This window comes from Eschrichtius robustus, chromosome 4, assembly GCF_028021215.1.
Source record: "Eschrichtius robustus isolate mEscRob2 chromosome 4, mEscRob2.pri, whole genome shotgun sequence".
NCBI classification, from domain to species: domain Eukaryota; kingdom Metazoa; phylum Chordata; class Mammalia; order Artiodactyla; family Eschrichtiidae; genus Eschrichtius; species Eschrichtius robustus.
In genome coordinates, this window is record NC_090827.1 from 130,125,951 (window position 1) to 130,138,211 (window position 12,261).

The window sequence follows — 12,261 nt, forward strand, 5'->3', positions numbered from 1 at the left end:
TGGGGAAGCAGCCTGCCTGCAGGAAGCACACGTTTCCTGGCCCTCAATACAGTAGCAGGGGCAGGAGTCCGCAGGAGACGCTTTTGTCTGTGCCGCCTCGTGCCTCGGTGTAAAGTTTGTCTCACTGAGGGGAAAGCGCTAGCAAGCCCACTTGCCCACAGACCTAGGTCCGTTCCAGGGCTGGCATTTTGATCGTCTCTCGACTCTGTCTCTCAGTTCAGGCTTGGAGGGGGCGGGGGGAGTATCATGAACTGACCTCCCCCATATCATAACACTTTAAAACAAATATATAGTCACTTTTATAAACAATACCTTAAATATATTTAATATAAAATATCAAGATTTTTTATTAAATATATTTTCCCCCAACATGGAAGCTTAACATTGACATTCAACTCTGAGGCTGAATGAGTCAGTCTGTGGCCATACCTTAGGGAGCAGGCAAGCAATTCTTAACCATCTGTCCATCCTTTTCCATCGGACCTAGAATTTACATTTGTCGGCTGCCCACAAGGGGGCACAGCTTTCTCACCCTCAGATCTAAGCACCAAAAGTAAACCAGCAGTGGAAAACCGAGGCGAACAAATTGCTGGCCTTTACCTGGAAATTGTTGTACTTGTAGAGGGTTCCTCCTGTGAGCTGAGGCACGAGACCCAAGGAGGCCACGTCCACGTACTGACTGGGGAAGAGGAAGAGCGTCACGCAGCAGCCGTGAGCCACGCAGTCCTTGGCCAGAGGGTCGTAGACATTTGTCTGGGGCTGGAAAAGGATCTGAAGAAAAAGATACACAAAGGGAAAAAAGAAAACCACATAATGTTTCTGGTTTCTGTTTTTAATTTCTATTGAATTCTCACTGAAGTTTGTTAAATGAATTTTTTTTCCCCAGTTAAGTGCAGAAGAAGAAGTGAGCCGTGATAATCATCAGCGCAGAGGAGGCCATGTGTCGAGCACCCCGTGCGCCAGGCGTGTGCCGTGTTTGATACACGTATGTGCGCTATGTTCTCTGATCCTCCGACAGCTCTAAGGAAGCTGGCGTTTAGTCCTCCCTTTCACAGACCGAGAAGAGGCAACTTGGTCGGTGTCACGTGGCCACGGCTGGATGCTCACCTCGCGGTTTATCCTTTCCCCCGACTTGTCCCCACGGCTACACTGCCAGAGGGGGTCTGAGCAAAGCATATTTTGAGCCCCGGGCACGTCTACTTCATGCCTCAGGAGTGCTGTCACTACTGTCACACTACAGTCGCCCTCTGCCTTGATCTTCTTTCTGCGTTTCCCCCCATTTCTTCCATTCCCCTAATAGTCTTATCACTCAGTCTCTTACACATACTATATATGAAAAAAGTTTGAGACCTTATCTTATTTCAGACATCAGTTTTTCCAGGAATATACAATTTCCTAAATTATTTACAGTTCAAAACCTTCCTACAAAATACAATGTCCTGGATTTATACATTACATGTAGCTTCTCCCCCTTTCCTATACAAAGCACACACTCCCTCTCCCTTTATTCCATTTTAAGAACTGACATATGGACTTCAAAGGGCAACTGTTTACAAATACCTTCTCTTTGTCCGTATTAATCAGTTTTTTGTCATCTTTGTTTTTGAGCTTCCCTGGTGCTTCCGCAGTTGGCAAGGAGGAATGGAAGATGAACAGTTTCCCGGGACAGTCAGCTGCCTGGGGGGAAAAAAAAAGAGTCTTGGGTGGGAAGTTTTATTTTAAGGGACTCAGAAAAGTAAAATATAAGTACTTTCTATGAGCCAAGCACTGTATACATCTCATTAATCCTCACAATAACCTTGTGCCTTCTATAGATTGGGAAACTGAGGCTCAGGGAGGCTAAGTGATTTGCCTAAAGTCACACAAGTTGTAAACGAAGGAGCCAATATTTTTTTTTTTGGCCACACTGTGCGGCTTGCAGGATCTTAGTTCCCTTACCAGGGATCGCACCTGGGCCCACAGCAGTGAAAGCACCAGGTCCTAACGACTGGACCGCCAGGGAATTCCCCAAAGAGCCAATATATAAATGTAGGTCTCTATACCATGATGCTTTAAACACCTATTAAAATGATGTGTCCAAGTAAAAATACTTTCTCATTTAGCCAACAGTAGTCTTTCAGGACCAGGTAAATCCCCTGATGACAGGATTCCCACGATCATGATGCAATACAAGCTCTTCTTTGAAATCATTAGTAAACACAGATTAAACCTGAAGGGGTACTTCAAGGAAGAATGCACAAGAATGCATCGGTGCTGTGGCAACAGCAGACACAAGGAACCAGCTACCAGGCAAGATGACAAAAGGAAAAAATGCGGGATCAACATCACACTATCTGTAGTCCCTGGGAAGCAACAAAAAGCCCAGGGAGGCTCCATGAAAGTCAAATCAGCATTAAAAATATTTAAAATCTTATTTAAGGAGCTAATAAGTAACCTACAAGAAAAATTTACTGAAATTAAATGATTCAATATATTGCCCCTCTCCCATCTTGCCTCTCTCCAAACCACCCAGGCACACTGTTGCCTTGAAATAATTTCAAGGCAACTGTTCTGATCACATAGGTGGCTTTTCTCCTTAAGACTCCTGAAGGCTTTCCATTACAGGATAAAGTCCACATTTCTTTATTTGGGTGGGAGCAGGAAGGCCGGGAAACAGTGAGATGTGTTGCTACCAACGTTCGCTGTGTGCAGCCCTGCACCAGACCCTTCGCGCACATTTCTTATTTAATACTCACAACCTGGTGATGAAGGTAGTATTGTCTGCATGTTAAGGATAGGAAAACTGAGGCTCATCCAATTTGGCGAGCTCACACAGCCCGTGAACAACAGTTTTGAGGCCCTTTGGAGTTTAGTCTGAATCTGTCTTTCCAGTCTAATCTTCTCGCCCCTGACCATCCCCTGCGCTGGAAGTTGCAGCCACACAACCTTCCTGCTTCCCTGGAAAACACCACGTGCTTTACACACCTCCGTATTTGTTCCCTCTGCCTGGAATCCATCTTTCCCTTTCCTTGGCCTGGAGCTGTTGTTTGCAAAGATGCGGTTTAGCGGCACGCACTTGTGTGCCTGGGTCAGCTGCAAGATGTGAACTCATTTGCCACTAATAATAAGGTACTTTGGGTTTGTGAATAAGTTCCTTAAAAAACAAATGAAGGTGTTTAAAAAAAAAATCATCTGAAAAGCATTTGTACAGTAAAATGTATAATGAAGCTTTGACAACCAGATTGTGCTAGTAAAAAATTTTTTAAAACAGAAAAAAAAAAACACAAAACAAATGAAGAGAATTCAAGGCTAGCCCTGTGTTAATGTGTCTCACTGAGTGACACTGTGATATGCTTTGTGGAGTGGGTCCCAGCTGACACCCTGGGAAGGGTGTGTAACCTATGCCCCATCTTGTCTTTGCTGTGTGGCCAGTAGTGAGCAGTGACTTTATTGTTGCCCGAGTCTTTTACTGAAAACTACTGATACATAACAGCATTAATAAAAAGGAAGGCAAGGCTGAATGAAGAGCATGGGCAGTGACTGTGTGTATATGTGTATACACACCACATAGGAGAAAGATGTTTTCAACACTTTGGCCAACAAAGGCAGCAGTTCCAATGACCAAACCCAAGTAAAATTTCCAGTAATATTGATAATAACACGTTAAATTTTTTGCAATTCTATGACTAAATTTTTTTCATTTCTATCACTTTTACTATTATAAAAGTACTTTTTATTTTAATCCAAGTAGCAGAAAAGGTATAAAACGTTTCTTAAAAGTCTATCTTTTCCCTGACTTTTCGTGCCTCGCCTGCCCAATTCCCCTAAAGAATTCATTGTCAAAAATTCTTCTATCCATCTAGATCTTCTCTACTCACAGACGCATTGTAACTTTATACCACAGTAGTTAAGAGCATGGGTCCTAGTTCCTAACTGCATGGGTTAGAATCCCAGCCATTTTATCAGCTAAGTGACACTGGGCAAAATGTTTAACTTCTCTGAGCCTCAGCTACCTAATTATATGACACAGGAAAAATAGTAACTACAAAATACTGTTGAGAGAATTCAATGACGCAGGACATGGTGTTAATCATAATTACACATACATGATTGCCTAGTTAATATTACCTATGGAGTAAAATTCTGAAGGAAAAAAAAAATAAAGTACAGTACTGAAAAAAATAAAGAAGCCATATTTATCTTTTTTCCTAATATAATGGCTATTAATTTCAGATTTATTATTTCATTAATCACATCCTTATAAAATCTTTTATGAGTAGCAAAAAAAGAAAGAGCTCCTATGGCATTATATGCTTTATAATCCCTACAAAATTTATCTTTTTACCAAAATCTGACTGTGCCCACGTGAGTGCATCATGTAGGATTAGACGAATGACATGTCATTCTTATTATGGTGGAAACAGGTTGAGAAAGGCTGGCCTGGAGAACCCATTGTTCTGAATTCAGCTCCAATGTCCTTTCCTCTGAGAGATGTGTTATTATCCCCCTCAGTAGAGCTGGTTGCCTCTACCTCTATGTCCCTACTCTGCTTGGTAGATAAGACTTTTCTAGAATTAATGACACTGTGTTACAACTTTAGGTATTCTACTGTCTTCCATGGATCACAGGCTCCATGGAAAAGGAAGGACCTTGATCTTTCTACCATGTGTTTCTCCAAGCCCCCTGCCCAGGGTCTGGTGCCTTGCACTCTATAGATGCTCCGTAAATTTTTGTGGAAGGAATGTGGTGATGCATCACCTTGAAACCAAATTTAAGCAACTGAAAGACAAATTCCCCCCACCTAATGATATATTTGAAGCATAACCACTAAAGGCCATTTCCCGCCAACATTTTGCCAAACTCCATTTATCTAGTTTTATGGGGGAAGTAAGAGCTAACTCAGAAAACTGTTCTGAGGCCAACTTAAAAGACAATGCCAGAAATTCACATATAGTTGAGTTATGAGTGTCAGATTTTGAAAGAGATGCAGATTTTGGAAGACTATGTGGAAAAAAAGACACTAAGAGTACAAGAGGCTGTGGACATGGAAGCATGTACAACAGAAAATAGGGAATGGAAACCTTTAGTTGGATAGTTCAAGGGCTTTTGAGAAAGTACGCATCAGAAGTTACCAAACAGTCCCTCTTTATCTTTGTGACAAATTAGCACATGTTTTATGTTAGTTTTTGTCTACTCTCTTTGCTTCAAAAAGTTTATTACAACTAATTATATATAGATTTTACTTGGCATCTAGCTGATAGAAAGTAAAGCTATAATTCAAATGGGGGAGTCCAGTTCTAAAATGTCTCCACTTGGACACAAATAAGAAACATTGCACTCTGATGCTCTTTCAGTTTCTCCTCCCCTCCACAGAGAATGAGACTCTCAGCTCTGGCCTCTTGTGCAGAACACCCTGAGCTACTCGGCTGACCTGCTGCGGTCCCGGACTTCCCAGAGTTACTCTTTGCTTGCCTCCCCCACCCCCTTTATTTTTGGGAACACAAGCAATGAACATCACACATGGTATTACGGAGTTACATCTCTTCTACATACTATGAGCAACTTAGAAGCAGGGACAGTAGTCCTCACGTTGTCTTACAAAACACAGGCATTTAATCAATCTTTGTTGATTGAAAGAAAAGTGAATGAATGATGTGGTCTCTTCAATATTTAGATATTACCCTGCAAATTCTCAAAAATGTTAGCTCTTAGCCTAATAATGACCTCAGGCAAGAATTTTAGTACCCTTGTATATATTACACAAATTTAAGTCTTACTGATTTTTAGCTACATGGGACCTGAAAAGATGATGAAATGATGTGACGGTCAGAGGCAGCTAAGCTATCATACACACATCAGACATTTACACACATCAGACATTTACACACACACACACACACACACTTTTATCTTGTTTGGAATTTTTTTTCCTTCATCCAAACCTGAAAAAGTTGCTATGAGGCAGAAAGTATCGAATTGTACTACAGCAGCTTCTGCTCTTATACAACGAATTATAATCACCCAGAATCTTCTTGGAAGATGCAGAAGAAACCTTTTTCATTAAGGTTATTTATGGCAACGGTCTATTTATAAAAAAAAGTTTTGAGGAAACAGATGATTAAAGGCACATATACAATAGAAATACTAAGGCAAATGTAAAGAACTGGAAATCAGTAAGAAGGTCAGGGAAAAGAAATCGTTATATTAGAATATCTACCCTAAGTAGTATCTTAGTAGTTAAAGCTAAAAGAAACATTATGAGTTAGACTGCTTATAGCAACCGACTCTAGGAAACCAGCTAGTGAATCTTTCTCCATGTAAGAGATTGAATCATGCAATAATGTCTCCAGTTAATGTTCTACACAAGAAAGAACTTTCTTCATAGTGTTCTTTCTTAATTTAACCATTAATTAACAGCTTAGGGCAAGACATTAAATCATAGTTAAACAAAAGCGTTCTTAGTGCAAGTGTAATGTGAAGTTGTACGGGTCAGGTATGCAATTTTCTCGTGAGTTAACTTAATGTAAGGCTATTCCAAGAGATTGCAGAATGAATAACAATTCTTTATGCTGGTGGTTCCCAAATATGGATAATCAGCAGAGCAAACTGGGGAGCTAATGAATCAGGATCTCTGGAAGTGGGGCCAGAGATCTGCATTTTAAAAAAGTTCCCGCCCTTTAATACGTGACTCCACGACTTGGGGCATGCCTGCCTTCCCGGTCTTCTGCAGCCCTGGAGTCTGTGTGAAGACGGGCTGGGAGAGCAATCTGCCAGCAGGCACAGGGCAGTAAGCACCACTAACATTATGTCCAACAGTGTCATTTTATAAAGGTAGCTCCTTATCTTCATATAAAGACAGTTCTTGGGGCTTCCCTGGCGGTGCAGTGGTTAAGAATCCACCTGCCAATGCAGGGGACACGGGTTTGAGCCCTGGTCTGGGAAGATCCCACATGCCGCGGAGCAACTAAGCCCGTGCGCCACAACTACTGAAGCCTGCGCGCCTAGAGCCCGTGCTCTGCAACAAGAGAAGCCACCACAATGAGAAGGCTGCACACCACAATGAAGAGTAGCCCCCTCTATCCGCAACTAGAGAAAGCCCGCGCGCGGCAACAAAGACCCAACCCAGCCAAAAATAAATAAATAAAATAAATTTATAAAAGAAAAAAAGCTATAAAAAAAGTCCTTTACCTTCTCTAAAGGGAGTTCATTCTACTTTGTAAGAATAATGCTACTTATTTACTTTGATATTTGTAAAGTTATTCTGATTGGTTATATTTAGATATTAGTTTCTTCTCATCTTTAAACTTCAGTGTAAAAGTACATGCTACTCTAACATTAAAATTGCAAGTATAACAAAAAATAACATGCAAAAGACATGAAAGTAGATTGGCTGAAATGCACTGGCCTCTGGCAAATGACAGGCAGCTGAGAACACTGACAGCACAGTTATCAGGGTGCTGAGCAACCTCGAAGAACATCATGCTTAATAAGAACACGGTGGTTTTCAGTCATGTATCATAATATCACATTTTAGATATGTGGAATGCAGGTACACAAGTTGCTTTATATATTTTCTTCTTTCACAGCTGCTAAGCAGCCTCCAGACCTCTTGTGGACTGCCAGTGTGGAACCCATTGTGACAAGACAGTATTGCTCCCTTTTAGAAAAGATATATTGGTTTGAGCTGGGATTCTGGATGCATGTTTTAATGAAGCCTGTATATTCTTTCATGGATGAAACTTCCTGTGTGTGTGTGTGTGTGTGTGTGTGTGCGCGCGCGTGCATATGCCTATCTGTCTTCTTTAAAATTTACTTACTAGCAACTAAAGAAGACCCATGCCGTGCTCTTCTTTCCACTCTACTGTCTTAACTAATGATTTATTGGCTTATGAATATCCACTCATCTTTCAGGCATGAGCATGTGAATACAGTGTTACTCCCAGTACTAACTTCTCAGAGTAGAAAGACTTGTAGCGTCATATATAACTTATCACGTATCAGGAAACTTACATATGAATTTCTAGACACCTTATTGGAGGAGAGAACAACAACAATTGTAAAATTCTTTCAAATTGAAACAGAAGATATTTGTCCTTAGCAATGTGGAATAAAATAGGAATTCCCAAGTCTTTCTGTAGCCCAAACAATGATCACTGCTGGCTTCCATGGGATGAAACTTAACATCTCCAAATCGCTTTCTGATGTAAAATTTATCTTTAATTTCATGTTAAATTAACTTGTATTGAGGCTTTTTGAGGGATATCTACAAGTCTTTGATCCCATGAGTGAATACTCTGAAGACCAAAGAACCCAGGCAAGAATCACTATACTGGAACCAGACTATAGTGTTTGGTCATAAAATTTATGTGGAAGTATCTCATAAACTTAATTCTGTAGGGTTGTTGTTGCTGTTTGTTATTACTGCTAGCCATTTTATCTTAAAAGATAATTTAAATGTAACTTTAATAATAAAATTTAAAAATCAATTTTAGGAACTTGCTGTCTGGGCCAAAGTGGTTTGACTCTTGTGCTAAGGTAATAAGAGTAAATAAGAGTAATTAAGAGTAAGCACTTTCCAACCATTCTGCCTTCCCCAGATTAATGTCTTTATTGCTATGAAAACGACCAGAGTCACTTGGGCTCAGCTTCCCAACCAGAGAGTCGGCCAACCCCACTCTGCTTCTGGCATTCAGCAAGGCCCCAGGCAGCATTCCCTTCTGTCACTGACTGTCACGACCTTGCCCTTGCATGTTTGAAAACCCCAAGGAAGGAGAGAGATGGAGATTTTTCTTTTCGTATCTGGTAGTTCAGATATTGTTGAAATAATTTAAAAATAGATCATATAAAGTTCACACAAAAGCCAAAAGGAGGAGCTAAACTGGAAACCCCACAAAATCAGTTGCTCAGATGCTAACAGCAGCGCTGGAATGTAAACGCTGGGAGCAAGCCGTGGTTTGGGCCGTTTCCTCCTGAGATTTGTAGGGAAGTTTGAACAGCCTCCAGCAACCTGCATGTTTTTGTTTTTGTTTTTTTTTAAAACATCTTTATTGGAGTATAATTGCTTTACAATGGTGTGTTAGTTTCTGCTTTATAACAAAGTGAATCAGTTATACATATACATATGTTCCCGTATCTCTTCCCTCTTGCGTCTCCCTCCCTCCCACCCTCCCTATCCCGCCCCTCTAGGTGGTCACAAAGCACCGAGCTGCATGTTTTAATGAAGGCTGTATCTTCTTCTTTCATGGATGAAACTTCCTCTGTGTGTGTGTGTGTGTGTGTGTGTGTGTGTGTGTTTTTAGAATTTATTTACTAGCAACTAAAAGGGCCTTCTTCTCACCTTTAGTGCTTCCATGCCAGCCCGGATGACAGGAGCAAAGACGGTCTCATTTTCATTAGAGTCTGCAAACATCTCTGGAATCTGGTCCAATAAACTGCAAGAAATGAAGGAGCAAAAGGTTTTAAATATTTAGCATATTTGTAATAAACATCAGGAAATAAATCATGAACACTTCAGGCCTAAATACATATAGTGTTTTTTTTACACTGAACACCTGTGGGTGAATTTCAGAGGTCATTCCTCAAGGAATGATATCCTGGCATGATTTGGCACCAAAATTTATGATTTGGTTGGAACATTTACAAAATCACACTCTTTATAGATTTTTTTCCTATTTACTACATTTCTGATCTCTTAGACTATAAATTATGGAACAGTGGCTATATCATCACCAAATACTCTCATGCACACTCAGGAAATAACTCCCTTGCGTTGCCTTCCAGCAAAGAGAAGGGACTGGTAGGGCTGAGTATGTGTACTAAAAAAAATTCCTCCTTTTAGATACCAGTCTGCAATGAAAAGAGACAGAACTAACATAAATAATAGACTTTTATAATCCATGTGTTAAAACCCCCTTGCTAATGACAAAACAAAATATGTGTGATTGAATCAAAACATTAAAAAAGAGAAAGACAAATATCATATGATATCACTTGCATGTGGAATCTAAAAAAATGGTAAAAATGAACCTATTTACAAAACAAAAATAGTCACAGATGTAGAAAACAAACTTATGGTTACCAAGGGGGGAAAGAGGTGGGGAGGGGTAACTGGGAGATTGGGATGGACATATACACACTACTATGTATAAAATAGACAGCTAATAAGGACCTACTGCATAGCACAGGGACCTCTACTCAGTGCTCTGTAATGACCTACATGGGAACAGAATCTAAAAAAGAATGGATACAGGTATATGTATAACTGATTCCCTCTGCTGTACGGCAGAAACTAACACGCCATTGTAAACCAGCTCTACTCCAATAAAGATTAATTTTAAAAAAACAGACAACTGATTAGGATCTAAATTATAAAGCACTCGATATTTACTTGTGAATCACAGACTGGGATTCTTGATAGCTGACAAGGAAACCATCCAACAGAGGGACAAAGACCTCGCTGACGTCCGTCACCACCATCATCTGGGGCCGTGCCAAAGTGCTCTTTACGTTAAAGAAATGGAGGACTTTGTTGTACGTGATGAAACCAACTCGAAGTGAGGAAGTCTCTTCCTGACCTTCCCTGTGAGAGACAAAGAAAGGGTTTGACGTTCTTCCATAAAGTCCTGAGAGAGCGGCTTCTATGAGAAATTCAGTAAGAATACATTCTATAAAATATACAGAAGACATGTTTAAAGGTTTGGTCTTAATTATCGTTTACAGGATATAGATATTACTGAGTCACAGTGGTAGGGGATGGGAGATACTACAAAACTAACTTAAGTTGATTTTTAAAAAAATTCTCAAAAATCTAGGTAATAAACCGAATCGATATTATGAAAACATTTGCTCATATTTTTCTACTATATTTATTGTAACCATAGCAATTACAAGGTGCTTTTTTTTCCCCCCCACAAACAAGCTAGGTTTATTACAGTCTTTAGAAACAAAGCTCTCAGAAGTCACCAGAAGGTCAGAGTAACAAATGGCATATCTGAAGCAAGAGAAAGGCATATTCAGATTACAAACAGGACAGCTATTTTTATCAAGAAAGGACTTGCTCCTCCTGTGTGATTCTTTTTTTACACATTCTCAAGACTCTCAATAGGAAATGGGCTAGATTTTGAAAGCTATATACCATATAAACATATAGTGTAAATACTAAAATAAATCACATATACGAATTGACAATGTAATTCTTATTAGGTAACCATTTGTGATGGTCATGGCTAGAGAATAAAAGCAATAAAATCTCCAAAACTGTAACAAAAAGTAAAAAAAATTTTTTTTAGTAAAAACTTTTTTGAGGAATTCCAGGACAAGGCCTTAATGTTCCTGAAAGGAGTATAAAGGCATGAATATTGCTGTTCAAGTTTATATTAAGTATATTCAGAGTTGAGTGGTCTAGACTCTAGTTTTTATTCTCACTGTCTCTCCTTCCCCCTCCTCCTTCCACACGCCCTCCTAAAAAAACACACCTAGACACTAATGATGCTCTTACGCATTTTCAGCAGCGGATATAACATAGCGCTGAGTGGCTACATGAAAGCCATTTTCTTTGACCCTTAGATATCAGTAAAACTTATTTTGCTTCGGGGACAACTTCTGTGAAAAAGAACCTAGTCTGCTCAGTTTCTACATTTTGCACATGGCCTAAAGAGTTACTTGAGGTCTTCCCTGGTGGCGCAGTGGTTGGGAGTCTGCCTGCCAATGCAGGGGACACGGGTTCGCGCCCTGGTCTGGGAAGATCCCACATGCCGCGGAGCAACTAGGCCCGTGAGCCACAACTACTGAGCCTGCGCGTCTGGAGCTTGTGCTCTGCAACAGGAGAAGCCGCGACAGTGAGAGGCCCGTGCACCGCGATGAAGAGTGGCCCCCGCTCGCCGCAACTAGAGAAAGTCCTCGCACAGAAACGAAGACCCAACACAGCCATAAAAATAAATTAATTAATTAAAAAAAAAACAATTAAACACTTCAAGCAGAAAACCATGTTTAAAAAAAAAAAAAAGAGTTACTTGAGTACAAGAGAAAGGACAAAGGAAGTGTCTGAAGTTCCCACCGAAGACTTCCCAATTTCCTTGATGTTTCAGCAGAGTACAGGCTGACAAACTATTCACTTTAAACTCTGTTCTATTTCTTCTCTACTTACGTTGCTAACTGAGGACATTTGCTCTCCACTGTGGCCTTGATAAATGGCTGGGCAGTTTAAATACATCCTCATAATCCCAAAAGCACTTGGTAAATGTTTACATTTTGGACTCTTGCAACATTTTTAGAAATGGGAAT

The 12,261-nt window shown here is 40.2% G+C and overlaps 1 protein-coding gene across 2 annotated transcripts in view; it reads right to left on the reverse strand.

Annotated features, from left to right (window-relative positions):
- The window catches only part of SEC24D (SEC24 homolog D, COPII coat complex component), a 111,437-nt gene that overhangs the window by 17,341 nt on the left and 81,835 nt on the right, over positions 1–12,261 (reverse strand). For both annotated transcript variants that reach the window (XM_068543359.1, XM_068543358.1), the window contains exons 12-15: positions 10,367–10,558; positions 9,317–9,410; positions 1,561–1,677; positions 601–771 (exon numbers count right to left, since the gene is read on the reverse strand). In XM_068543359.1, the coding sequence (XP_068399460.1) occupies positions 601–771; positions 1,561–1,677; positions 9,317–9,410; positions 10,367–10,558 (574 nt within the window). The remainder of the gene's footprint in view (positions 1–600; positions 772–1,560; positions 1,678–9,316; positions 9,411–10,366; positions 10,559–12,261) is intronic.